This window comes from Vipera berus, assembly GCF_964194415.1.
Source record: "Vipera berus genome assembly, chromosome: 1".
Lineage (NCBI taxonomy): Eukaryota > Metazoa > Chordata > Lepidosauria > Squamata > Viperidae > Vipera > Vipera berus.
In genome coordinates this window covers 207,665,985-207,691,109 of record NC_138202.1, presented here as the reverse complement: position 1 = coordinate 207,691,109, position 25,125 = coordinate 207,665,985, and the positions used below count along the sequence as shown (strand labels likewise).

The 25,125-nt window shown below is 42.9% G+C and overlaps 2 protein-coding genes across 2 annotated transcripts; both read right to left on the bottom strand.

Annotated features, from left to right (window-relative positions):
• Nucleotides 1–497: 497 nt before the first annotated feature.
• On the bottom strand, nucleotides 498–4,892 carry PROB1 (proline rich basic protein 1; the record flags this gene model as incomplete). Its single annotated transcript, XM_081343957.1, has 1 exon — nucleotides 498–4,892. One exon carries the CDS (start codon nucleotides 4,890–4,892, stop codon nucleotides 498–500), a length of 4,395 nt encoding a protein of 1,464 aa, XP_081200083.1.
• A 10,735-nt stretch (nucleotides 4,893–15,627) lies between these two features.
• Nucleotides 15,628–22,784, bottom strand: SPATA24 (spermatogenesis associated 24). Its single transcript, XM_081318401.1, has 6 exons — nucleotides 22,549–22,784; nucleotides 20,696–20,761; nucleotides 20,160–20,290; nucleotides 17,734–17,804; nucleotides 17,357–17,459; nucleotides 15,628–15,914 (listed from the first exon to the last, which is right to left on the bottom strand). The coding sequence occupies exons 1-6, from the start codon at nucleotides 22,627–22,629 to the stop codon at nucleotides 15,824–15,826; spliced, it is 543 nt and encodes a 180-aa protein (XP_081174527.1). The 5' UTR covers nucleotides 22,630–22,784; the 3' UTR covers nucleotides 15,628–15,823.
• Nucleotides 22,785–25,125: the final 2,341 nt, after the last annotated feature.

Below are 25,125 nucleotides of genomic sequence, written 5' to 3'. Positions count from 1 at the left end.
GCCTGTAACTACTGGTGATTTGTCCATAATATTGACTGAATGAACATCTAATTTCTACAGAAGAGTCAAAGGTTGTGAACAACTGGATTCCTCAGGAGCAGGATTTACATTTTGAATACTACACTGTTATAACACACCTCAAGAAGCAAACTGAGTGTTGTAAATGAAAACCTTGCAGGCTAATCCTGATCCTTCTGTTAGAAAAGCCAAAACTCCCATTGGGTTCAGTCAGCACCAGAATGTGGCCTATTATTGACAAAATACATTTATCAAGGAAGTGAAGTGTGCGTAATGCGGCACGGTTTCCCATTACCTCTTGAATTCTTCAGAACCCAACAAATTAATAAACTGAACAAAAGCCAACCAACTTTCCTGCCACATTCTTTTCCAAGAGTCAGGCAGAGAGATTTGGCTTGACATTTAGGAGAAGGAGGAGAAGGAGGATCGGGGGGAAAAACCAAACCAGTTTTTGGCAGAAATGTTTGTTTCATTGCATATCACATCCTAGGCAAAGGAGCAGAACTTGTAGAAGGAGAATATAAAGCTTGGCTAGGATTAGGACTCGAATTCATCCCAGTGGGAATATAATATAAACTTTCCATATAGTTGCCATCAGAAGCTGAAGGAGCTTCATGCTTTGCAAAATGGCTAAAACCATCACTAAAGTTTGCGTTTTCTTGAACAGGCGGTTGGTCTTGGAGATCCAGAGGGCCAGGTGGTGCAGGTGGAGGGGGGAAACCTGGACATCCAGAATATGTCATGTAAGGTTGACCATAAATTCCTGGATTCACGACCATTGATGGAAAAGGCGGCTGGTAAAGTCCACTGTGTGACGGCAGAGGAGTTGGTGGTATTAACACTTCAATGTATTGCCCTGTCTCTGGGTCATAAAGCATCTTCAACTGAGGTTGTCTTGGGGATTCTACATAATAGCATTTTCCACTCTCGGGATCAACCAGCATTTTTCGAGGTGCCTGTAGAGGGGCAGCAAAATGTCTTGTGGGGCTTGGAGCACTTTTACCCAAAGGTGAAACTCTTTCATTTCTTCTTGTGAAACTGGGGGACTCTTCATGTCTTAGGGGGAGTTGCTCAAGGCACGGGGCACTGTATAACAAATTATCAGAGGGAGTTTTCCTCTCCATTTGTTTTGGTGGGAAAAATTCATTGCTCATTTTATTTCCGGATAGCTCTATTCCTGGCTGGAAAGAAATGTTGGAGGTGAATGAAGTGTTATCCATGTGCAAAGGTGGCAACTGCTTAGGGTTTGGCTCAGATGGATGTGTTTTCACAGGAATAGTTAAGTAATTTGTGTTGTCAGCTTGGGTGGTAGAAAAATACTGTTCATTTGTTGCCTGATGGCTGTTATTAAAATAATCACATCCAGAGTCGTGGACCTTTTCACCAGAGGATTTTGGGGTAAACACTGAATTCGACACAAGCTTGATTCCCTCCATATACTCTCTTGCTGTTAATGGATTATCTGAAATTATACTTTCTGAATGCATTCTGTGGTGGCTGTCTAAGGGTTTTCTGTCTTCCAATGCTGTTGTTTCATATATTCTATCAACGTATTGATTATTTGCCGGAGTTTGCATCTGCAAGTTTGGAGTATTTATGCCTGGAGCTCGGGTAGCTTGTGAGTGCCTATAGTTTACACAGGATGGCAGAGAGTCGGAAAATGTATTTTCTTCTTTAGAAAGGACAGAGTAACCTTTGCCATCTTTGGGACCCACCGAAAGGGTTTCACAGGATCGATGTTTCTGATAGGACGATTCAGCTTCTTGCCCTTTGCAAGGGTCCAGCATACGACTTCTGGTTGAACAATTATTCTCCCTCATTGAGATTTCCTGGACATAGGCAGATGGTGGAATCACAATGATCTCCGATGAAGCAACAGCTTTATTTTCCCTTAAGAGGCTGTGATGAAACTGGGGCTGGGTTTTTTTGTTTGTCCTATCATCGACCGTAGAATAACCCACACAGGGGAAATAACCAGTTGCTGTTGTGTGCGGTGGCTTGGAGAAAGAACTGTTCACTTTAATATTAAGCTGAGATTCTTTCTTGGTGGGTGTGGAAGCAGGTCTGACATTTAACTCACTCCTCTGGCAAAGTACTGGTTTCTTGTCAATAAGGGGCTGAAATTCTTTATTTTTGACAGCTAACTTCTTGGACTGAATTGTAGTAATATGCATCCCAGAGTCACCTATTGCTGAGCATTTGTTTGATACTATGGGATGAAAATTGTCACTGGACTCCTTTGTCCTGGCCTCCTGGAGAGAAAGTGTTGACATATTCAAGCCTTCGGTTTGATCTTGCTTTTTCTCCTGCATGTGACTTCCTGCCGGTACATAGTCTTTCCTACATATTGAGGTGCAGTGTATGAAGAGAGGAGAGATGGCAGTGGATTCCTTTGGAAACCCAGTTAAGTTGTCGTTTTCGGGTTTTTCTGCACAAGAACTCTGGTCAGCACTGGAATCATCGGTGGATTTAAAGCCCAGGTTGGAAGTCTCTTTCACTATTTTTCTAACGTCTCTGGATTGACGTGTCCTTACGTCCCCTTTGTCTGGCATATGACTCCTTCCCTCGGTGAAAGATGCCTTAGGACAATCGAGTCTTCCAGTGTTGTGGAATTTGCCAGAAGCTGGAACAATGATTGAGGACAGTTTCATGCTCTGAAATGTAGGCATCCTCTTGGTGGTGAAACCTCTGTCCCAAGTCGTGGGACGGAAGGCATTGGGAACACTCTGCTTCATCTGTGGGATGAGTTTCATTTCTTTAGTTTTGGATATGAAGGTGTTCCTAGAGGTATCTTTTGGTACTGCAAGGCTTGAAGGAAAGGTATCTTCTTTGGAATACAGGGCCCTCTTTTGCTGGATAGCTCGCTGCTTCAGATTTGGCCATGGCTTTTGTGACTTTGCAAATTTGGGAACCAGAGGCAAGGTTTTGGGGTCATCCTGCATGGCCTCAAACACAGCTCGGGCTCTCCAATATTCCTGTCTTTCCCCAGAGGCCTGTTTCCCGACATTGCTCGATTCTAGCACGTTCACCCCATCTTCAGCCAAGACAGGGAGTCTGTTCAACGGAGTGTCTTCTCTGTACTTCATTCTCTCATTCAGCTCATTAAATGTATTCTTCAGCTTGTAGACATTCTCTCTCAGCTGCTTGTTAAGCACAACTCCCTTGGTTGGCCTTAAGGCATTTCTGCTGTCCTCACTGATAGCAATAGATTCAGACCGCTCACTCGGGGTGGAATGGCTCTGCACATCCTCAGTTGAGAAACTGCAATCGGATTTGGACAAAGAACTTGACTTGCCTTCTAGGCTATCCCCCTGGAGATCGGTACTGATGGAGGAAGGGACCGAGGAGGGTGAGCTGTCCTGGATGGACACTTGTTCCATTTTAATCCTTTGCTCATATTGCAATTTTTTAGCTAAGACATTTTTCACCAGATCTGAAGCCAGCCTAGTCTTGCTATAAGCATTGCCTAGAGAAGCTGCTTTTAGAAACTGCTTATAATTTATCCGAAACTCATCACTAATATTCCTCCCCTTTGCAGACGAGTCTTTCCTTGGCTGTGTGAATGACTGCATGGACGCAGGCTCCCCGGGAGCGCAAAAGCCTGTCTCCTTGTCCTTACATCTCAACTGGATCTGGCGTTTGGGCACCATTCTCTTTTTAGACAGGCTTTTTTTGCCATCTGCATTCTCTTGTCTGAGATCAGTGCACTCAAAATGTTCCTTCCCCAGGACCCCACTGAGCAGTTCTGTTTCTGGGGCTTTGCCTGGCAGTGGGAATGGCCAGTTTCCTTTGCTGTGGCCAACCACCATTGTTTTCCTCGGATCACTGCACGCCGGCCACCTGTTCATTCCATTCCAGTCTTCTGGCAAGGAATTGGACAGGCTGGATGACGTCCCATTACTAGAACTATACATATCTAGGTAACTGCCTTGGGGACACGAGAGGCTCTGGAAAGACCCGGCGGTGAGCTTTTCCACTTCGTTATCAGCCTCCTCGGAATCACTCAAAACACTTGAATTTTCAAAAAAATATCTGGGGCATGCCGGTTGGCTACTTACAGGACCGTGAGGTCGACTGCCAAGGCTGCTCTTCTTCAGCTTGCGAGCACTGGGCATTTCCTTGGATTTATCAGCACTGAATTGTGCAGGATGATCCAAGTATTTAGATCTGCTGCTGTCTCCTGACTGCAGCCTTGGAGTGACTAGACCCATTCCTCTACCGCATACTGGATCTGAGCTATTATTAGCTTTGATTGACATTTGAACCTGTTGGCTTTCCTTACCACTAGAACAGAGTTTGTCTCTCCAGTTTCCATCTTTTATAGCATTGGGGAGGTCTGCCTGCAGGCTCTGCACTCTCGCCCCTTGGACTGGCACTGAGTCTCCTAAAGTCTTGCTCTTATTTGGGGGGAAATGAACCTGAATGTCTCCAGAAGTTGCCGAAGAACTATTTCCTTTCCTTTGATAAGAGTTGCCGAAATCATTCAAAGTCTTGTGGGGTTGTCTGGCAACAGCTGTGGAGATTCTGCTTTTGCGAGCAAGTTTTGTCTGATCTGCAGAGAGGATCAACAATGCTTGTTCATATTCCGCGTCACAGTAAGTGCATGGCATAGTTTGGTCCCCTCCAGCTTCTTCCAAGTATTCAATGCAGTCCTTAAAACTCTCGGCCTCTTCTGAGCTCGGTGCTGAACGATAAGAGCTAGAGGTGTCGGAGGTGCAATGGCCAGAAACAACATGGCTCTCTTCTTTCTCCAGGGCTGAGTAGACTCTGCCGCTGTAGTTGCTAAGCTTTTCTTCATTCAGTCCCTCAGGCTGGAAAGAAAGTGGGCTCTTACTTGTCAAAGAGGAGAACATCTTTGGTGCTGTGGAGACCATACGAGTCTGTAATGAGACAATAGAAGACTGGGTCCTTTTTTCATCCTGAGTGCAGCTGGGACTCTTCCCACTCAAGCCTGAGAACCTGATCTTCTAATTGAAGCCCAGGTCCCACCTCCACTCCCCCTGTCTTTAATCCTGTCATGAGAAGAAAGGCCAAATCCTTGCCTGGGTCATGTGGCTTTTCAAACCGTGCTAAGAAAATAGAAACACATAGACGCACAAGCACACACAGCTAAACAGTGTGCTATAAAAACAGCACACAAACAGAAATGTCAGCGCTAGCATCTGATTGCTTGGGGGGGAGAGAGAGAGAGAATGCACAACATCACACATGTCAAAATGTAAAGGCTGGTTTCAGAATGCAACCTATTCTGAAAAGTGAACACTTTGCAGAACATCTGCTCCCCATAAATATAATGAGTTAACGTAAAATTACGGCAACTGCCAGAATCTTAGGCTTGCAACCCATTAAACGTTACAAGACATGTTAGCTTTTGAATGGTGTTAATTTCATATGCATACAGTTGCATAAAATAGTAGTGTGAGAACAAAGGGGTAAGTGTCTGCAAGTATGTTGTCATGGGATAATTTAAAAAGTCCCTGCCAGCTCTGTCCTTATATATCTGAAATGTCCATGAATAAGGTTATGTCTGTGAGTAAAGTGAGTCAAGGAATTCTGCTGCACATCATCCACTCTATTAGCAAGTCATCCTGAAGATGAACAGTCTGGCTAGTCTAGTGAAAAGAAGGACTAGGGGTGACAGGATAGCAGTGTTCCAATATCTAAGGGGTTGCCATAAAGAAGAGAGGGGTCAACTTATTTTCCAAAGCACCAGAAGCAACACAAGAAACAATGAGTGGAAACTAACCGAGAAGAGAACAAACCTAGAACTAAGGAGAAATTTCCTAACAGCGAGAAAAATTAACCAGTGAAATGGCTTGCCCTCAGTCATTATAGGTGCTCCAACACTGGAAGCTTTTAATAAGAAATTGGGCAACCATTTGTCTGAAATGGTATAAGGATTCCTGCCTGAACAGGGGGTTGGACTAGAAGACCTCCAAGGTCTCTTCCAACTCTGTTATTCTGTTATGGGTAATCCTCAACTTACGACCACGATTGAGCCCCAAATTTCTGTTGTTAGGTGAGACATTTGTTAAGTGAGTCTTGCCTCATTTTACGATCTTTCTTGCCTCAGTTGTTAAGTGAATCACTGCAGTTGATAAGTTACTAACCCGGCTGTTAAGTGGATCTGGCTTCCCCCTTGACTTTGCTTGTCAGAAGGTCGCAAAAGGGGATCACATGACCCCAGGCTACTACAACCATCATAAATACGAACCAAATATGAATTTTGATCACATGATCGTGGAGAGGCTGCAAAGGTTGTAACTGCGAAATATGGTCATAAGACACTTTTCCCAGTGCCGTTGTAACTGAAGAGTCACTAAATGAACTGTTGCAAGTCGAGGACTACCTATATTCTGTTAACCTATTTTCCAAAGCTCCAGAAGGCAAGACAAGAAACAATGGATGGATGGAAACTAATCAATAAGAGAAGCAACCTGCAATTAAGGAGAAACTTTCTAACAGTGAGAACAATTAACCAGTGGAACAGCTTGCCTTCAGAAGCTGTAGATACTTCATCACTGGAAGTATTTAAAAAGAGATTGGACAGCCACTTGTTGGGAATGGTATAGTGGCCTGCTTGAGCAAGGGGTTGGACTAGACCAGAGGTCCCCAGCCTATGGGCCGTGGCTTTTGGCCAGCAGGCTGCGGAAATGGTGCACACATGTGTGAGCATGCACTCCTCCGCACCCGTGCTAGTGCCTCCAGCCCCATTTGCGCATGCACACGGGTGCAAACGGGGCTGCTAGCGCCGGGTAGGTGTGTGGGCCCTGTTTGCACATGCGTGAATGGGGCCGCTAGCTGCCACAGGGGTGCGTGGCCATTCGTGCATGCGCACAGTGCCAGCACATGCCAGATGCGTGAACAGGGCCACTAGTGCTGCCCCAGTGCGTGTGGCCCTGTTTGTGTGTGTGCGTGCGCGTGCACCAATTTGGAAGCTGCTCTCCTTCCCTCCGGGCCGCAAGCCCAGAAAGGTTGGAGACCTTTGGACTAGACCTCCTAGGTCCCTTCCAACACTGTTATTCTGTTATACCTGAAACCCAGGGCATAATTTGCCCCACTGTGTCTTCTCCATCTGGTGATTCTGCATGGCAATGAGCTTGCAGAAGCTACTTCATGCACCTCCAGCCTCTTCTCCTCCTCTTACACTGCCAATGTTGACTTTAGCCTTGTTTCTGAGGGCTCTGTGAAATCAAGAAATGTCCCTTCTCTCTCCTGTTACACATCGAAAGGAAAACATTAAAAGGCCTATTTTTTTTCTAGCAAGATTACCTAGAAGACATTTGGGTTATTCTTTGTTATTTACATGATTGTGTGCTGGTGAAAGGGAGCTTTAGGTCAGATGGGCTTCCATCTGTGAACCATGAGGAGAAAAAAAATGTAAAAGGAAATGAGGAAATTGGGTTTCCATTGCTTTGCTGTTAACAGCCATATAAGTACCAGGCCTTTGTTCTGCAGCAAAAGCAGGAGAGAAAAAATCACTGCGTGAGCCAGTTCAAAATAGTGATTAAGTTGCAGATGTCAAAACCAGGCAACTAAGTTCTAGTCCCAACTTAAACATGAAAGGAGGGTGGGTGATTTGGGGCCAGTCTTCCCTTTTCTCTTTCAACTCCTCACAGGGTTGTTGTTGTGGGGTAAATCGAAGGAGGAAGGAATATTAGGTATGTTTGCCATCTTGAGTTAATAATAAAGGTGGATTGAAAAATATATAAAAATCTAATGATGGACTAAATCTTAAACTCAGACAGTAGATGGTTGGAATATGGCTGTTTTTATCTTATATTTTGTTTGCAAATGTTTTAAAAATTGTAAACTGCCTAGAGCAGGGGTGTCAAACTCAATTTCATTGAGGGCCGCATCAGCATTGCAGTTGCCCTCAGGGGGCCGGGTGGGTATGGCCAGGGTGGGCGTGGCTAGAGTGCGTATGGCCTACTGGGTGGGCATGGCCAGCTCTACATCGTTCACATCAAGGGTGCCTATGGGGGCCTGGGCAGGAGTGGGACAGATCTGAGGGTCTCTGGCAGGAGGAGGGTCTCTGGGCCAGGGCCAAGGCAGTGGGGGCCGTTCCCTCACTGTTTCCAGGATGGCTTCGTGGGCCGCATGAAACCACTTCGCGGGCTGGATCTGGCCCCCGGGCCTTGTGTTTGACATGTCTGGCCCTAGAGTGTAGCTCAGACATGTCAAACACAAGGCCCGGGGGCCAGATCCGGCCCGCGAAGTGGTTTCATGCGGCCCCCGAAGCCATCCTGGAAACAGTGAGGGAACGGCCCCCACTGCCTTGGCCCTGGCCCAGAGACCCTCCTTCTGCCAGAGACCCTCAGATCTGTCCCACTCCTGGCCAGGCCCCCATAGGCACCCTTGATGTGAATGATGTAGAGCTGGCCACACCCACCCAGTAGGCCATACGCACTTTAGCCACGCCCACCCAGTAGGCCACGCCCACCCAGGCCACACCCACCCAGCCCCTCGAGGGCAACCGCAATGCTGATGCGGCCCTCAATGAAATTGAGTTTGACACCCCTGGTGTAGCTGTAGGTGGCATTACTATTATTATATTATTATAATAAGTCTGGTAGTGCAGTGGTTAGAATGCAGTATTGCAGGCTGCCCACAGCCAGGAGTTCAATCCTGACGTGGCTCAAGGTTGGCTCAGCCCTCCATCGTTCCAAGGTCTGTAAAATGAGGAACCTAGATTGTTGGGGGCAATAGGCTGACTCTGTAAACCGTTTAGAGAGGGCTGTAAAGCATTACGAAGCGGTATATAAGTCTAAGTGCTATTGCAATTATCTGGTGACGAATTTTCAAGCTAAACTAGAATGACTTCAAATAAATCAACAACTTTTGGAGGGCAAGCGAAATTATAAGAGCACATTGTGAGCATTGTCACAAAATTGTTATTGGGATAGTGGGAAATTTGGCTTTTCAATTCACAAAATTATGGAAGTGGTCAGTCACAAGATAAAATATAAAGTAGCAATGCAAAAGAGGAAGTAGCTTGGCAAAAGAGCTAGATCAATTACCAGGAAAAGCTGAGGCCTTAATTGCAGAATTCAGATCCCCTCTTTCTGAAGAGAACTTCCTGCTCCAGTATTCACACTACAAAAAGCAATTTGATGAGGCCCAGAAACCTCATCAAACTCAATTAACGATTCAGAGCCCTCAAATCCAAATCACATGATTCCCATGCATTGCACAAATACCCATTTCAAAGAAGTGACGTAGGAAAACATTCACAGAAGCAAAATACTAACATCCATAATGGCCTACGACGTAATGCAAACAAAAAAAAAATACCGAAGCTGGCAAGCACATAGATTAAGTAGGCACAAAATGAAGCGGTCTCTTCATTTGGTCCACCAGTATCCTGCAATGGCAGGGATCGGCAACCTTGGCTCTTTTATGACTCATGGACTTCAACTCCCAGAATTCCTGAGCCATGGCTGGCTCAGGAATTCTGGGAGTTGAAGTCCACGAGTCATAAAGAGCCAAGGTTGCCTACTCCTGTACAAGGGTCTTTGGACTACTTTGACTCTCCAGGTTATTTTTTTTTCTATTTCTATTTTTCCCCCCCGAGGCCCATGTTCAAACAAAGAACATGTATGCAGTATTCTGATATTCTGCTTCTCAGTCTCTCCCGTTGGGTTTCTCCTGACAGCAGCAGCTCTTTTCAGAGGGTGTTTAGTGAGATGTCCAAATTGGGACTTCTGACTTGTTACTAAGGCAGTTTTGGAAGCCATCCCCTCCCGCTTAGCCCTTATTCCTGGTCTCCAGTCAGGACGGAAAGTTGACACTGTGACCACTTGCTGCTAGAACACTCCTGCCCTCTCCGTTCCATTTCATAGCAGGCCAAATGCTTTGCATAGAGAAGACCCCGCTCACTTTCTGGTGTCTCCAGATAGGATTGAAAAAATGTCTGCCTGAAAGTTTGAAGAGCTGCTGCCAGAAGATCAGATTGCTTCAAGAGGCATGAAATTTATGTTCCCACAAATCCATTCAGCCTGTTAGGCATTTGTTTTTCTACTGGAAAACTGCTTGCTAATCTCCCCACCCCCCAATTCACTCTTCCTAGCTATTGTTAATTGAGTCCATCTTAGAAACGTGCCATTGTGATTGCTGCTTTTGGGGGAAAGCCCTTGATTCAAATGCTGCTGGGATGCCACTTTTGCTCAGCAGAGCCGACCAGCAGAAAAACCTTTGATGTGTCTCTTGGTGTATTTGTTAATAGTTTCTAAGAACAGTCTTGTCCCCCCCCCCCATAGCAGCATAGCAGGAAGGATGTATGCAATACCAAGCAAGTGTCCATAAACACCCACTTGCAGAAGAAATATGTGTCAAGGCAAGCAAGTTGGACAGAGGCTAGAAATGTAGTTATGAAGGGAAGGAAGTGATGCTCTTTTTCACTCCCTGATTTTTTTAAAATTCCATTTATATCCCGCCCTTCTCCGAAGACTCAGGGCGGCTTACAAATTTTCTTAGAACATTATCATTAACTTTAGTCAGCGTGGTTGAATAAGCTTATAAACATTGTTTCCTCTCCCCTCTGGCCCTCATTATTACAGAGGGCTTGAGCCAACAATGATCATTGAGCTCTTTTCAGTACTAGTTCAACAATTATCTGGTCACAAGCAGAGCATGCCACTTTATTTATTTATTTATTTATTTTGCGTATATGTCAAACTTAGAGGCTGCCCATCTCACTCACAGAGCAACTCTGGGCAGTGCACAGTTAAAAACATAAAAACCATATAAATACTATGTTTCAAAAGGAGGCAGTTAAAACAGAAATAGAATATTGCAATTAACGCTAGTATTAAAAAACTATATTCCAATAGGAGGCAGCTAAAACAGAAATACTGTGTTTCCCCCAAAATAAGACAGGGTCTTTTTTTTTTGTCTCCAAAAGAGGCACCAGGTCTCGGGGTAGGACTTAACTAACCTCCGGCACCGAATGTTGTGATTCAGCGTCAGCCTGTGGTTTTGGCAGCTGAGTCTGATGATTCTGAAGAGGAGGAGGAGGGGGGGGGTTGGAGAGCCTTTGGTGTCAGAGGAAGGTTCTGATGCACTGCAGAACTTTCAGCCAGGCCCCTCCCGTCTTGTTCCTCCTCAGACTCAGCTGTGTGAGCATGAGGTATTGGAAGAAGACAATCCACAGCTGGCTCTGTTCAGGGACGCTAGGAGCAGGAGGCAATCTAGCAGAGCAGAACAGAGGAAAGCAATGAGGCAACTCGGGAAAAGGCAATGAGAAGCCATGTCTTGGGACTGCTGATAAAAGGGGAATGTGTGGGAGGTGCTGGTTGCTGAAGGCAACTATTTGAAGATCTTCTGCTAGAGTCCTGGTCTGTTATTCTTGTTTAACTCTTGTTTAACCTTTTGGTTTAAGTCTTGTTTAAACTTTTCGTTTAACTTTTGTTGAACTCTTTGTAAATAAATTTGGTTGGGTTTTTCCAGCCTGTTGATTATAAAAAGGGGTTGTCCCTGACATTCAAACAGGGCCGGTCGTAGGCTGGAACAGAACACCGACAGCCCCAACTAGCCGGTTCACTTCTTCTGGGGCCGAAGTTCTGCAGCTGCATTCCGGCCTGTATTTTGCAGTCAAGCCTTTCCAGAAGGCCTAAGCAGCCGAGTACCGAGCTATGGATTCAATCCATAGCTTGGTGCTTAGCTGCTGAGGTCTTGCAGAACTGAGCTACGGATTGAATCCATAGCTCGGTTCTTGGCTGCACAGGCCTTCTGAAAAGCCCTGTGACTGAGAAATGCCCTGGCTGCAGAAGAGGCCTCAGAAGAAGTGGGCCGACAAAGAGAGGCCTGGCTGGAAGGTAAGTGGTACATGGCGGGTGGGGCAGCTCCACCCCCCCACCCCCTCTCTAGCTTGATTTTTAGGCGTGTGCCTTGCCCCCAAACTAGGGCTTATTTTGGGGGTAGGTCTTATATTAGCCCTATCCCCAAAAATCAAGGTAGGGCTTATTTTTGGGCTAGGCCTTACTTTCAGGGAAACATGGTAGAATACTATAATTAGCATTAAAGATGCAAAAGGGGGAGGGCCCTTCAAGGCCCTAACCAAATCCCAAGTTTATGTGCCTTCTGCAAGCCTCAAGCAAAACTAGAGCCAGGTCTTCAGATATTTCCGAAAGGCCAAGAGAGTGGAACCCCGCATTACCTCTAGTCATCAAAGTCCTGCCTTTTTTCACAGGGACCCTCTCTCATAAAGTTTTTATCACCTACTTAGAAGTACTGCAACACTGCAGATGAACCGCACTCGATATGGAGAGAGGAGTTTTCTGGTGCTATTATCTTCTCTAATTAAATCACATGTTATAATTTCAGATCAAGTCAGTGGAACAGGGGACAAACCTGGCACAGTTGGTTACAGAAAGAATGGGCATAGCTTGCTCTGGCTACTTGCCCCTTTATTGTGTTTTTGCACTTCTATTATTTTCTCAGAGCCCAATGGTGGATATATAAGCTGATTTATTGTTTGAACTGGGAAAATCATAGGTCATTAACAACAACTCTCATCCCTGGATGCCATGCGGTTTTCGTGCCAGGCAAAACAATAGGAATAGTAACAAATTGCCACTTACCTATGTACAGCATTTGGAAACGTTCCTAGTGTGACAGCTGAGAGAGCAAGTTCAACCTGACAGTTGTCACTTGGAGGATTGGATTCAACTAGTACGGGGTGGGGCAGGAAGAGGCCATACAAGTTGTGCTCCTTTAGTCTACAAAGGCTCTGAGAGTGCAAATGTCCAATTCGCTAACTGAGCTCTTCATTGTACTGGATTTGACTTATCATATATGGCAAAAAGGAAAATTTATCTCATTCAAAGAAAGGCTGAAAGTGTGAAGCTCTTCCCCCCCCCCCAATGGGAAATTTAATACCACATCCCCATTGGGGCAAACACAGATGCATTTTTGAAATCTGGTTCTGTAATTCTGAAAACCTTCTGGCTTATCCTGGGACACGTTGTGAAAAATGGCTCAGCATGAAAGCATAGCTGCTGTCACCAGTGCTATGGCTTACAAATTGATAATCTGGCTGCACCTTTGCGAGCTGCTGAATTTCTGAACACTTTAGGCTACTCCACGTCAATTATGGAGTGTGCTGTCAAAAAGAGATGTTTCATAAAATGTGACATCTCTGTTTATTACTGTATACACTTTTCTGATCATAGATTTGGTAAGTTTTAAAATGACTTTTTTCTACAGTAAATATCTCAGCATGTAATAAGAACTTGCTGACCTTGACATGCTGTAGGACAGACATGTCAAACACAAGGCCTGGGGGCCGGATGCGGCCCGCAAAGTGGTTTCATGTGGCCCGCGAAGCCATCCTGGAAACACTGAGGGAATGGCCCCCACTGCCTTGGCCCTGGCCCAGAGACCCTCAGATCTGTCCCACTCCTGCCCAGGCCCCCATAGGCACCCTTGATGCGAACGATGTAGAGCTGGCCATGCCCACCCAGTAGGCCACGCCCACCCTGGCCATACCCACCCGGCCCCCTGAGGGCAACCGCAATGCTGATGCGGCCCTCAGTGAAATTGAGTTTGACACCCCTGCTGTAGGAGCTAAAGATGAATAGCATTTGGAAGGGAGACTGTGGAAATCCCAGTTCTATGAACCAGACTGAGAAGAACAAATACTGTATATATTGGAAGGCAGGGGCAAGCCACTTCTTTCTGGCTGAAACTAGATGGAGTCTTTGCCTTTTTTAAATAATGGAAGCAGTGCATACAATATTAATACTATTTTGAACGCTCATAAAATAGCTTTAAAAAAATCCCTTTGGATTACCTTAGGCTAAATTTTATTCACCTGGACTGAGGAAATTTCAAGCATTCCTACTTACTTTCCACGTTATCTTCTGTTTAATTTCTCGTGTTATGCTTTGTCACTGTGACGGATTAATTTTTCATTGACAAGCCCCAAAGATGTTTCTCAGTGGCAAAGTTGAATGTTTATTCCAAACTGTGCCAGAACGAAAACTCTATTAATACGTGGCTGCTAAATTAATATGTTTAATATTATCACTGAAGGTACTCGGACTACTAGTACAATGGGAGTTCTTGTAAATGTTTCAGCATGTAAATGTCATGTGGCTTTATTGAGCCAATTCTCCAAACATCACTTCAGGACTGAAACGTAGCCAATATAATTTACTGAAGTTTACCTGACACTGATGGAAATGGTTAATTCACAGTGGGGAGATCCAATCTGTTTGTTCCTAAAGAGGGGACCAGAAAGATTTCAGCTTGAGCTAAAAGATGGCTTTCAAGCCTTATATAATATATCCCTTACATTCAATATCCACAAAAATAGATTTTTTTTTCTTTCTCTTCAAACCAACCAGCAGATAAATATATTTATGTGTGTATGAATTTACAACACATGGAATGCAACACAACAGGCTGAACTTTGTGGAATCTATAGCAAAGTATGTTATTATTTTTTTTTAAAAAGGGGGCAGCAAAGGAACAGCAGCAGGTGCTAATCCATGCTACTGATACTCTGGGTCAGATCAGTTCACTAATGGAGTTAAATTTAGTCTTGGGGATGTATATATGTACGTATGTATGTATGCATGTATGTATATGTTTATGTATATGTATATATGTAAATCTCACCACAATTTAAGGCAAACACAATATACTAACTGAGGTTTTGAAGCTGCATTGCCAAGAACCAGAATCCAAAATGTTATGCAGAATTGTTCTCAACGCCCATAACAATTCAGCTATTCATATAAATCTGGGATGTAAGGTCTAAGTAAGCTGGGAGGACCAATTTATGGGGATCATATTGGGAATAAATGCCAGGTGGTGGACATTTACTGGGAAAAGAGCCAGGGGAGACTAAACTGAAATTCACTATTTGTTTGGAGCAGAAATAGTCTTTCACTTTCTGTTGTCTCCCTGTTACCTATCTATAACCGATACATTATAGGGTTTGGTAAATGAGGTAGCTTAAGCCAAAATATATTACTTCTCCAATGTATGGTGTCTTCAAAATAGGGTATATCTACAGATGTAATCTGGACATGGCTGATTACCTTAATCAAAAGAATCTCTTTTCCAACACAGAGAAAATTAGAAAGTATTTGTGATAATCTGTGAAGTATTATATTAAATAGTTAAAGGTAAAGGTTCCCCCGCACATGTGTGCTAGTCGTTTCCAACTTTCGAACGTTTACCTGCTTTCGAACTGCTAGGTTGGCAGAAGCTGGGACGAGTAACAGGCGCTCACTCTGTTACGCGGCACTCGGGATTCGACCCGCCAAACTGCCGACCTTCTGATCGACAAGCTCAGCATCCTAACCCACTGAGTGCTCTTATTAGAGGTCTGCCTTCTCATAATTAACTCTTAATATTTGCCTAGCTGATTCTTCCTCATCTACAGAACTTTTCAATTTTGAAGAATTTTTCAAGTCTTTTTCTAGAGGTAATGAAAAATTCAGAAGCTCATTTCTTAGTGCAACACTTCTAATTTAATTACTCATATATTTCACACAACATAATGAATTGGGATAGGATAGTCTTATTGGTTTATTGCCCTTCCCACCATTAATTATGTTCCTTGATAGGAATCAAATAGAATATTCAAACAATAGCAGGTCATTTCAGAATAGCTGTGTTGTATTCCCACTGTTTTAGACAAATACATAAATGAAGGATATCCAATTTTGGCCCAATAAAAAGAATGAGAAATAAAAAGTTGATATTTTGTGAATTTTTCAGTGAGAAAACCTGGGAAATCCTTTAGAGTAGAAAAGCAGTCCTAAACTAGTAATGTAAGGAAATGCTTCTGTAGTTACTTAATTTTTTTCTTGTGCCTTTTTCCAAGCACATTTGCTATGTAACTTTCTTGTTGCATCTGTATCTTGAATTCAGATGCTTGTTTCCTGCAAAACAACAAAAATAATACATAACCATTAACAATATGGCAAGAGCCCCTACCACATCTGCTGGTGTCAGATCAGATCAGTATCCAGACTGAGTATGATGTGTTGAATAAGTCAAAGAAATAAATGGATGAATATACCCATACAAAGTCCTGCCCAATATACCTATAGTTGAAAAGATTAATTACCACTTCTACTTCAGAGAAACGATATATGGGTGCTTTGCCAGTAATGGAGCTGGTTTAGATGTCATAATAATCATACATTATTGGGAAAGGAAGGAAGGGAGGAAGGAAGGAAGGAAGGAAGGAAGGAAGGAAGGAAGGAAGGAAGGAAGGAAGGAAGGAAGGAAGGAAGGAAGGAATGAATTACAGCAATCCTTCAACTCCTGGGCTTCATACATCATATTTTCCCTTGCTTTGATATGACTGCTAAGAGGCTCACCCTTTTCTATTGATTTTGTTCAACTGCAGTGTCTGAGGAAACCAGATGAACTATGTTTAATTTAAATTAAAGTAAAGTAAAGTAAAGTAAAGTAAAGTAAAGTAAATTGTTAAAGTATAACTTCATAACGTATGGCAATTTTGAATTAAATATTACCTCATGGCTATACCAAAGAAAGGGGAAGAGCATACTTGTTAAAACCATGTAATATCAAAACAGGCCTAGAACCTCTGAAAACAAACTGGAAGTTGTCAAAAGAAAGGCAGATAGAAATGAAGTGAAACGAATGAAAAGCAGGAAACTTAGTTAGGAAACCAACCATGGATAAATCATACACCCAGGAAGCAGGAATATTATGATCCATTAAATATTACATCTGCTTTTTCTTTGGTTTACCTATTCAGACCTAAGGAACTAACAGACAGAGGACAATCTGAAATCAAACAATAACAAGGATTAAAATTGAAAGAAATTGATTATATCAAGAGGAAAATTTAACTATGCTACCTATAGGAACTGAGATGGAGCAGGCAGAAAGTGTGGTTGGGAGGAATCTTTGCCCATCTTGTGAGCCATTTATGCCTATTCCTGGACTGGGAAGCTTTGCTCACAGTCATCCTGTTTGGATTACTACAATCTGCTCTATATGGGGCTGCCCCTGAACACCACTCAGAAGTTACAACAGGTCTAACATGCTGCAGCCTACACAATGCTAGACATCCCTGTTTGCCATATTGTTGCAAGATGAACCGCACTGGCTCCTAGCTTCTTTCCAGGTGCAATTCAACCTTTAAGGCCCCACATGGCATAAAGCCAGATTATTTATGAGGCTGCCATCCCGCTAGTCAGATATGTTCTAAGATGGGCAGCCATATAAATATTTTAAATAAATAAATAAATGCAATTTCATTGAATTTGCTAAAGTATTTTAAAGTTATTTGTCTCCTGCTGAAGTTAACAATGAATAAGAGAAAGAAATCCCAGCTTGAGGTACCTACTTTAAGATTTGCTTTTGCTTGTTGACGAAGTAATGCAATTCCTTGATTTCGTTTTCTTTGCACCTTAGAATATTTTCCTGCTTCTGAATATGGGTTTCAATTTCTACAAAGGGAAGTTGGGAGTCATTTAGTTTTCCTCTTCCTAAGTCTCAAGATCCATTTATGGGTTTCAATGAGATCTCTTTCAACTCCTAACACTCAACGTGCCCTTAGAATCCCAACCTTACATAGCAAATTTTAAGAGTTGTGTACCTAAAAAATTAAGCAGACTGATCATATTGCAATATAGATGTTATTTGAAAGCTTGCATTTAGAGGTGTTTTCCTAAAAAAAAAGATCAATGTGCCCTTCAAACCTTTCAAATTTGTTAAACTTACCTGTACATTTGCTTATAAGTTTGTCTTTCTGAAGTGATTGTTTTAGCACTTTACTGTTTATTTGAGAAAGTCTACAAGACAAGTAACAATGAATCAGTTTTATTTATATATTTGATGCACTGAGTAGCATTATTAACTTTTGTAGAAAGAGGGACTCCAAGCATTCATATTTTGGGTAACATGAATTGTAACTCATATCACTTAGAATCTACCAGATTCATGTCTGAAACTATCGAATTGTCTGACCTGCAGAGCAATGTGAGTTACAGTTAATCCTCAATTTACAATCCTATTTGAACCCTGGAATCATGGTCTTAAGTCATGCTGGTTGTTTAAGTGGGTCATCATGGGACTGACCCAATATTTGTTTGTTCAATTTCTATGGCTGCCCATTTCAATGATGCTGGGTGGCTTACAATTGAAAAAATATATATTACCTTAAAAATATTAAAAACATTTTGAAATAAAATGGTAAAACCCAATAGGTAAAGGTAAAGGTTCCCCCGCACATGCGTGCTAGTCGTTTCCGACTCTAGGGGCCGGTGCTCATCTCCGTTTCAAAGCCGAAGAGCCAGCGCTTGTCCGAGGACGTCTCCGTGGTCATATGGCCGGCATGACTAGACGCCAAAGGCGCACAGAACGCTGTTACCTTCCCACCGTAGTGGTCCCTATTTTTCTACTTGCATTTTTACGTGCTTTCGAACTGCTAGGTTGGCAGAAGCTGGGACGAGTAACAGGCGCTCACTCTGTTACGCGGCACTCGGGATTCGACCCGCCAAACTGCCGACCTTCTGATCGACAAGCTCAGCGTCCTAACCCACTGAGCCACCGCGTCCCTAAAAACCCAATAAAACCACTCAAAACATACAAATTAAACATACATAGGAGATGCTTGGCTACTTAGCACTATAGCAGGAAGCAGAGCCCTTGACACATCCAGCAGCACCTCAGCCTCAGGAACATAGCCAAGATTTTGAGCCTTGTGAAAGGCTAACAGGGTTGGGGTCATTCTAATCCAGGGCAAGCTTGGCCCTTTTATGACTTGTGGACTTCAACTCCCAGAATTCCTCAGCCAGTGTGCCTGGCTGAGGAATTCTGGGAGTTGAAGTCCACGTCATAAAAGGCCCAAGTTTGAAGACCTCTGTTCTAATCTCTGAAGAGAGGATGTTCCATAGAGCAGGGCCCACTGTGGAAAAAAGCTCATCTTCTGGTCCCCATCAACCAGCATTCTTTGGCTGACCGGATCTACAGCATGCCTATTCTGTCTGACCTGGTTGGATGGATATGCTTGAAAAAAGGGAATCCCTCAGGTACTTTGGTCCCAAGCCATGTAGGGCTTGAAAAGTAACCACCAGCACCATGAGCTGCACCCGGAAACACACTGTTAATGAGTGCAGCTCATGCAGGAATGGTGTTACATGTGCTGTGTATCTGGCACCTTTTACTACTCGCACGACCCCATTCGGCACCAGTTGGGAGTTTCTGAATGGTCTTCAGGGGCAGCCCCATGTACAGCATGTTACAGTAGCCTAATGTGGAAGTTACAAGGGCAGAAGTTGTTATGAGCAGGGCCTCTCTCAGTCCTCCTGGCCCTGGATTCCCTTTAAGCTTCTGCCATTCATTTTATATTTATTAATTGAATTTCTATACCGCCCTTCTCCCGAAGGACTCAGGGCGGTGCAATGTGCAATGTGTATTTCATATGTGCAATGTCACATTGTAGTGATTCAAATTCACATGGAGTTCTTTGTAGAATTGAGTATTGTTGTACATAGTTGTAATAAGTTAATTCTTCTAATATGTGACTCCTAATTTGGGTGTTGCCCAATGGCAGCATCCAGAAAGAGATTGTTAACAGGTTTGGTTTAATAAAAAGGGACTATTCCTTACTGTGTGATTATTATTATTGACAGAAATATTATTTAAGGTAGCATTTATTAAATTATTTTCATACAATAAATATTTTGGGAGGGTGTCGATGAACAATCTGATACATCATGAACGGGTTGGTGAGTTGAAGAGTTTGGGGGCTAGTCTAACCTCAATATTAGCCAACCACATTCCACATTCCCGAACTTTGTTATAAGTTTCAAATCTGCTTGGTAATTTTTCCAAAAATAAATAGCATCTGATTTAATGCAATTAACTATGCTCGGGTTTATTGAAACCAGTGACTGAAGTGGCCCTAACTTTGCATATCTTCAGGTTTTGTTTTTCCCAGCATTCAGATGATCGTAGCTGCTGCCAGCAAGATCAGAAGGTGAGAGAAGGGCAAGGGCTGGCTCCTATAAAGACAGATTACGGGTATGTAATTTAAGGAGGGTTAAATAAGGAAGGTAAAATAAAAACTCATTTAAGGAGGGTAAAATAAAAACTATAAAACCAATTCCAAACATAGGGTTTCCCCTACTCCATTACAAGCTTACGCCTTGTCAAATGCTTGTTTCTGCCAATCAAGTTGTTTCGACAAAATATCATTCTCTCCTAAGGCAAACTCCAGGCGTTCAGATGTTATAGCTAAGGTATTCTTTGTCTCTTCATGTTCTTTCTCTTCTTTCTGTAAATTAAATTACAACGGAAGAATTGGTGGTATAGACCAGGGGTAGGCAACCTTGGCTCTTTTATGACTCATGGACTTCAACTCCCAGAATTCCTGAGTCAGCTATGGGAGTTGAAGACCATGAGTCATAAAAGAGCTGAGGTTGCCTACCCCTGGTATAGACTGGTAAATGTTAACCAGCATGTATCACATTTGTTTTCACCAACTTTCAAGTAATCAGGCAACTCTGAAACCATTATAATCTTACAGTGTAATTCTTACCATCCGAAACAGTAACAATACATGGAAAGTTTACCTGACCTCTAGGATACAGCTCTTTCAGAATCAGATATTTTTTTATCTCTGCGTTTTATTTACACAAGAAAAGAAAGGTCACAGATTTGTAACTGAAAGCTTACGCACCTCTAGTTTCTTCACAACCGCGTCATATTCCTCCTTATTTACTGAGTTCTCTTTCTGTATGTTTATCTATAAAAATGTTACATCTTGTAAATAATTATTTGTATATAAGAATCTTATAATTAGATCAGCTCTCAACTTTATGCAGTTAGATCTCTTTAGCAGAGTATATTTAAGCACATCGAAATATAAAATCAATCTATTTCAAAAATTGTTATCTATTTTAAATTACTACAGCTGTTAGCACAACATGGCTGCTTAGGAACCTGTTACTCCAGGGAATTAACTGTCTGGTTGGAAGTGCATGACTTGGGATGTTTCTCTCAGTTGTCCTCATGGCCTTTTAACTCTGACAGTATTTATTTTATTTATTTTAATTCCATTTATATCCCGCCCTTCTCCGAAGACTCAGGGCGGCTTACAATTTAAGCACAAACCAATGTGCTTAGCAATAGCCTTCATTCTATGTATATGCCTGCTTATTAGGGCTTTCGCCCCCCCCCCCCACAAGCGGCATTATTACAAAGTCAGCTTAATTGCCCCCAACAATCTGGGTCCTCATTTTACCTACCTCGGAAGGATGGAAGGCTGAGTCAACCTCTATAACATGCCCTGAACAATTGCCCTGGAATAGCAATCATATCAGTGAAAGGACTGCAGAGGAGGTGAAATTGATATCATTCACTTCACTATTTCTGCTGTCTCTAACTTTTATTCATGTAGAAAAGTATGCGCAAAGGAAGCTGCATTATGTTTTTAATTTTATTTTCATTAGCACGTACACACACACACACACACAACACCTGCAATTCGTCTGAGTGACCAGTTCATCTTAGGTATCTAGGATAGAGTCTAAATGTGTCCTACAGGCTATTGCGAGGTTGTAAGAATGACAAAACTTGCTGAAATGATCACTGTTTCCAGAGGTCTGTTTCTAGCAATGGCTATCATACTCTGGCCTTTTCCCACTCTGTCATCCTTTATGCGTGAGACAGAATTCACAGTCATCAATCATCTTTGGCAACAAGTTGAAGGATAGGTCACAGCCTCTGAATGCAACTATTCTATTATTTATCGTGACTTGTAATCGATTATATACTGGACTCTTTTAACAAAATGCAGAGTGAAAGACTCATATTTAGCACCCCTTTTGGAAGACTTAATTCTATTGCCTACCCATTGGATTTTCCAGTTTTTCCCCAATAACTAGCATTAAAAATATTTCCTGCTGAAGTGGTCTACACCCAGGCTTGAGTAATGAGATTTGAGGGAAGCTGCCCAACCCAATGCTTGAAGCATTGTTAGAGACCCCCCACACACCCACTTTACTGTTGCTCCCCTCTGGGAGGAGGTTTCCAAGTAGTTCCAGCAGGACTACCAGATTCTGGTTAACAGCTTTGTTCCCTGTGCCATCCGTCTGGTAAACTCGCAAGGTTCGTTTTTCTCGCATATACGCGTGTACATCTGAACGAGACTCTGTTGTTTCTCTGCGTCACAGAACACATGTTGGTATATATACAATTTTTTTTTTTGGTCACGCGCAGTGTACGCTGGAGGTCGGTGACCCTTTTGAGAGCTGTATGCAGCGAACCATCATTTTAATGTACGCCGATGAACGTACATTTAAAGCAGGGGTCTTCAAACTTGGCCCTTTGATGACTTGTGGACTTCAACTCCCAGAATTCCTCAGCCAGGCACGCTGGCTGAGGAATTCTGGGAGTTGAAGTCCACAAGTCATCAAAGGGCCAAGTTTGAAGACCCCTGATTTAAAGCGACAATAAAGTGTGTAGTGTAAAACACGAAGAGTAGCTCTCCTCGTTGCGCCCCCCCCACTCCGCCCCAAACTCCCGCCCAACCTTTCGTCTCAGTTTGTCCAGTAAAGCCGCCTGGATCTCGATCAGATCTCTCAACTGTTGGACTGCCGCGGACGAGGCCATTGAGCGCCGGATTCCTCCTCCGCCCACTCTAAGCTCGGCCCCAGCGCCTCAGTCTTAAGAGATGTCCCTAAAAGACAACCCTCTGCGACGCTCCCCTCTCCCGCTGTCCAAAAAAAACCTCTCCCAAATAAGCGGGAGAGATGCGGCGGCTCCTCGTTTTGAATACTCACGAGGGAGCCGCTATTGGCTGAAGGCACGAAACTCCTCCTCTCCGTTCGAAAATGGAACTCTTCGGGATCTAAAGGGAGGGGCCGAGTTTGGGCAAAGTGTAGTGTACCGCCTTGCTTAGGTCAGGGGCAACCTCGGCTCTTTTATGACTCATGGACTTCAACTCCCAGAATTCCTGAGTCAGCATAGCTGACTCAGGAATTCTGGGAGTTGAAGTCCATGAGTCATAAAAGAGCCGAGGTTGCCTACCCCTGGCTTAGGTAAACCAGGGATAGGCAACCTTGGCTCTTCTGGCTCAGGAATTCTGGGAGTTGAAGTCCATGAGTCATAAAAGAGCCGAGGTTGCCTACCCCTGGCTTAGGTAAACCAGGGATAGGCAACCTTGGCTCTTCTGGCTCAGGAATTCTGGGAGTTGAAGTCCACGAGTCATAAAAGAGCCAAGTTTGAAGACTCCTGGCTAAGCTAATATACAAGCCATTTCCCCTGCTATTTAATAGCGTTTAGTCGAGCGCTGTCGCGGTTTGCCTTCCCGTGGCGCTTGCCTGCCTGGCGGCCGGAGGACGGCCCTCTCTAGGCCGAATTCTTTCTAATAAATCCGAGTGCCTCGGTTCGCACAACGCGCTGCAATCTTGATGCTACGTCGGGATTTGGAAGGCAAAAAAAAGAAAAAAAGAAACAAATTCAAAATCGGGTTGTTTTCTTTCCTTGCTGGGAAACCTCTATTTCATTTCTGGTCTGGCCTGCTATTTCTTTCTCCGGCTTTACCTTCTCATTCTCCAAAAATTCTTTGATCAACATCAAAGAACGCTGCGCCTTTCTGCTCTTCACCACCTGGGCCTACCTGAGGAAGCATGGCTTTATTACGCAGTCCTAGAACAGTTGCACTGAAACACAACCGTAAACTAGCTACGTTGCTTTTCAAGAAAGTGCAGTTGCCTAGTTTGTGGCAAACAGAATTATCTTTTGGATTCAGAAAAAGCGCTTTATTTTGGCTTCTAACAGCATCCGCTTGATGGCGCTATTTTGCTCTGTTAGAGATAGCCAATGATTTTGATCCTTTTTTCTGGATTTCACCGTCTCTGTTTTATCACTCACAAATCAGCATTTCTAAGGATTTGGTTGCAGTAATCCAGCCGCCCCGCCCCCGCTCCTTGAAAATGCAACAAATCTGGGAGTTTTTATATTCATATTTTTTATTTCATTTTTTTTATTTTCATACAATACAGCCACTAGGTTTCTTTTTAAAGCATTACATTTAATGATTTGTGTATAAAACACACCATAAACACAAAATTTTGTTTCTCAATCCAAGGGTGAAATCTTCAACAGCAAGATGCACTGAAATTATTGAAGAGTGTGGTCAAATTAATAGAGAACTGTTTACTTCAAACTCACAAATTGCTCTGACAAAGTGTTTTTCTTTATATAAGGAAAGCATCTTATTTATTAATCCTCTGGAATGTTACACATCTAAATATTTTCTCAAAAAAGTGAACTATACAGTAATGATTCAATGCTATCATGTAATTACCATTTTGCCAATATATATGTACATTCAGAGAAATAAATATCACCAATAACTTAAACATTTAAATAAATAAAAAACAATTGAGGTGAAAGTAAATGAGAATTTTTTCAGAACTCATGCATGTCTGAGGAACATTTAAAAAGAAACTATTTCACAAAGGCTGAACCAGTTTATGCAAAAATCTGCTATAGATTGACCTATTGCCAAATGGGCTGATGACAAAATAGTTAATTTTGGCTATCAAAATCCAGAAGTTTGGTTTTCCTGCAATTTGCAGTATGTTTGTAAAACGCAGTTGAGGAAGTCTTTCAAAATAAATTTTAATATCAGATATCATCTATGAGAACTGTTTAGCCCTGAAAGGCGTCTTAAGAATATTTCCGTGTATAAGCCTGCACCTTTCAGCAAGGATGCAACACTGGGATGTGCGGGGTCAAATGAATTGTGAGAGGAACACTAAAGATAAACAATGGATTTCAATGTGATAGAGCAAATTCTTTAAGCATACCTATTAACTATGATTATTCATCGTGTTACAACGTAGCACAGGATTAGGCCACATTTATCTCCTTTCATCTAATAATTAAAATCTTTAATCTCATGATGGGCTGATATAATGCTATTTTTTCAAAGCTATCATATTTCATAGGATTATTATATATTTTCTTTTGGTTGGGAATTATTTACCACCCTGTGTTCAAAAGCTTTACAAGGGGAACAAGAAGCAAACACTGTAGCTGCTGTTCTATCATAGCCCAATGGAAAAGGCTACCCATTAATATTTGTAGAATAAAGTTATG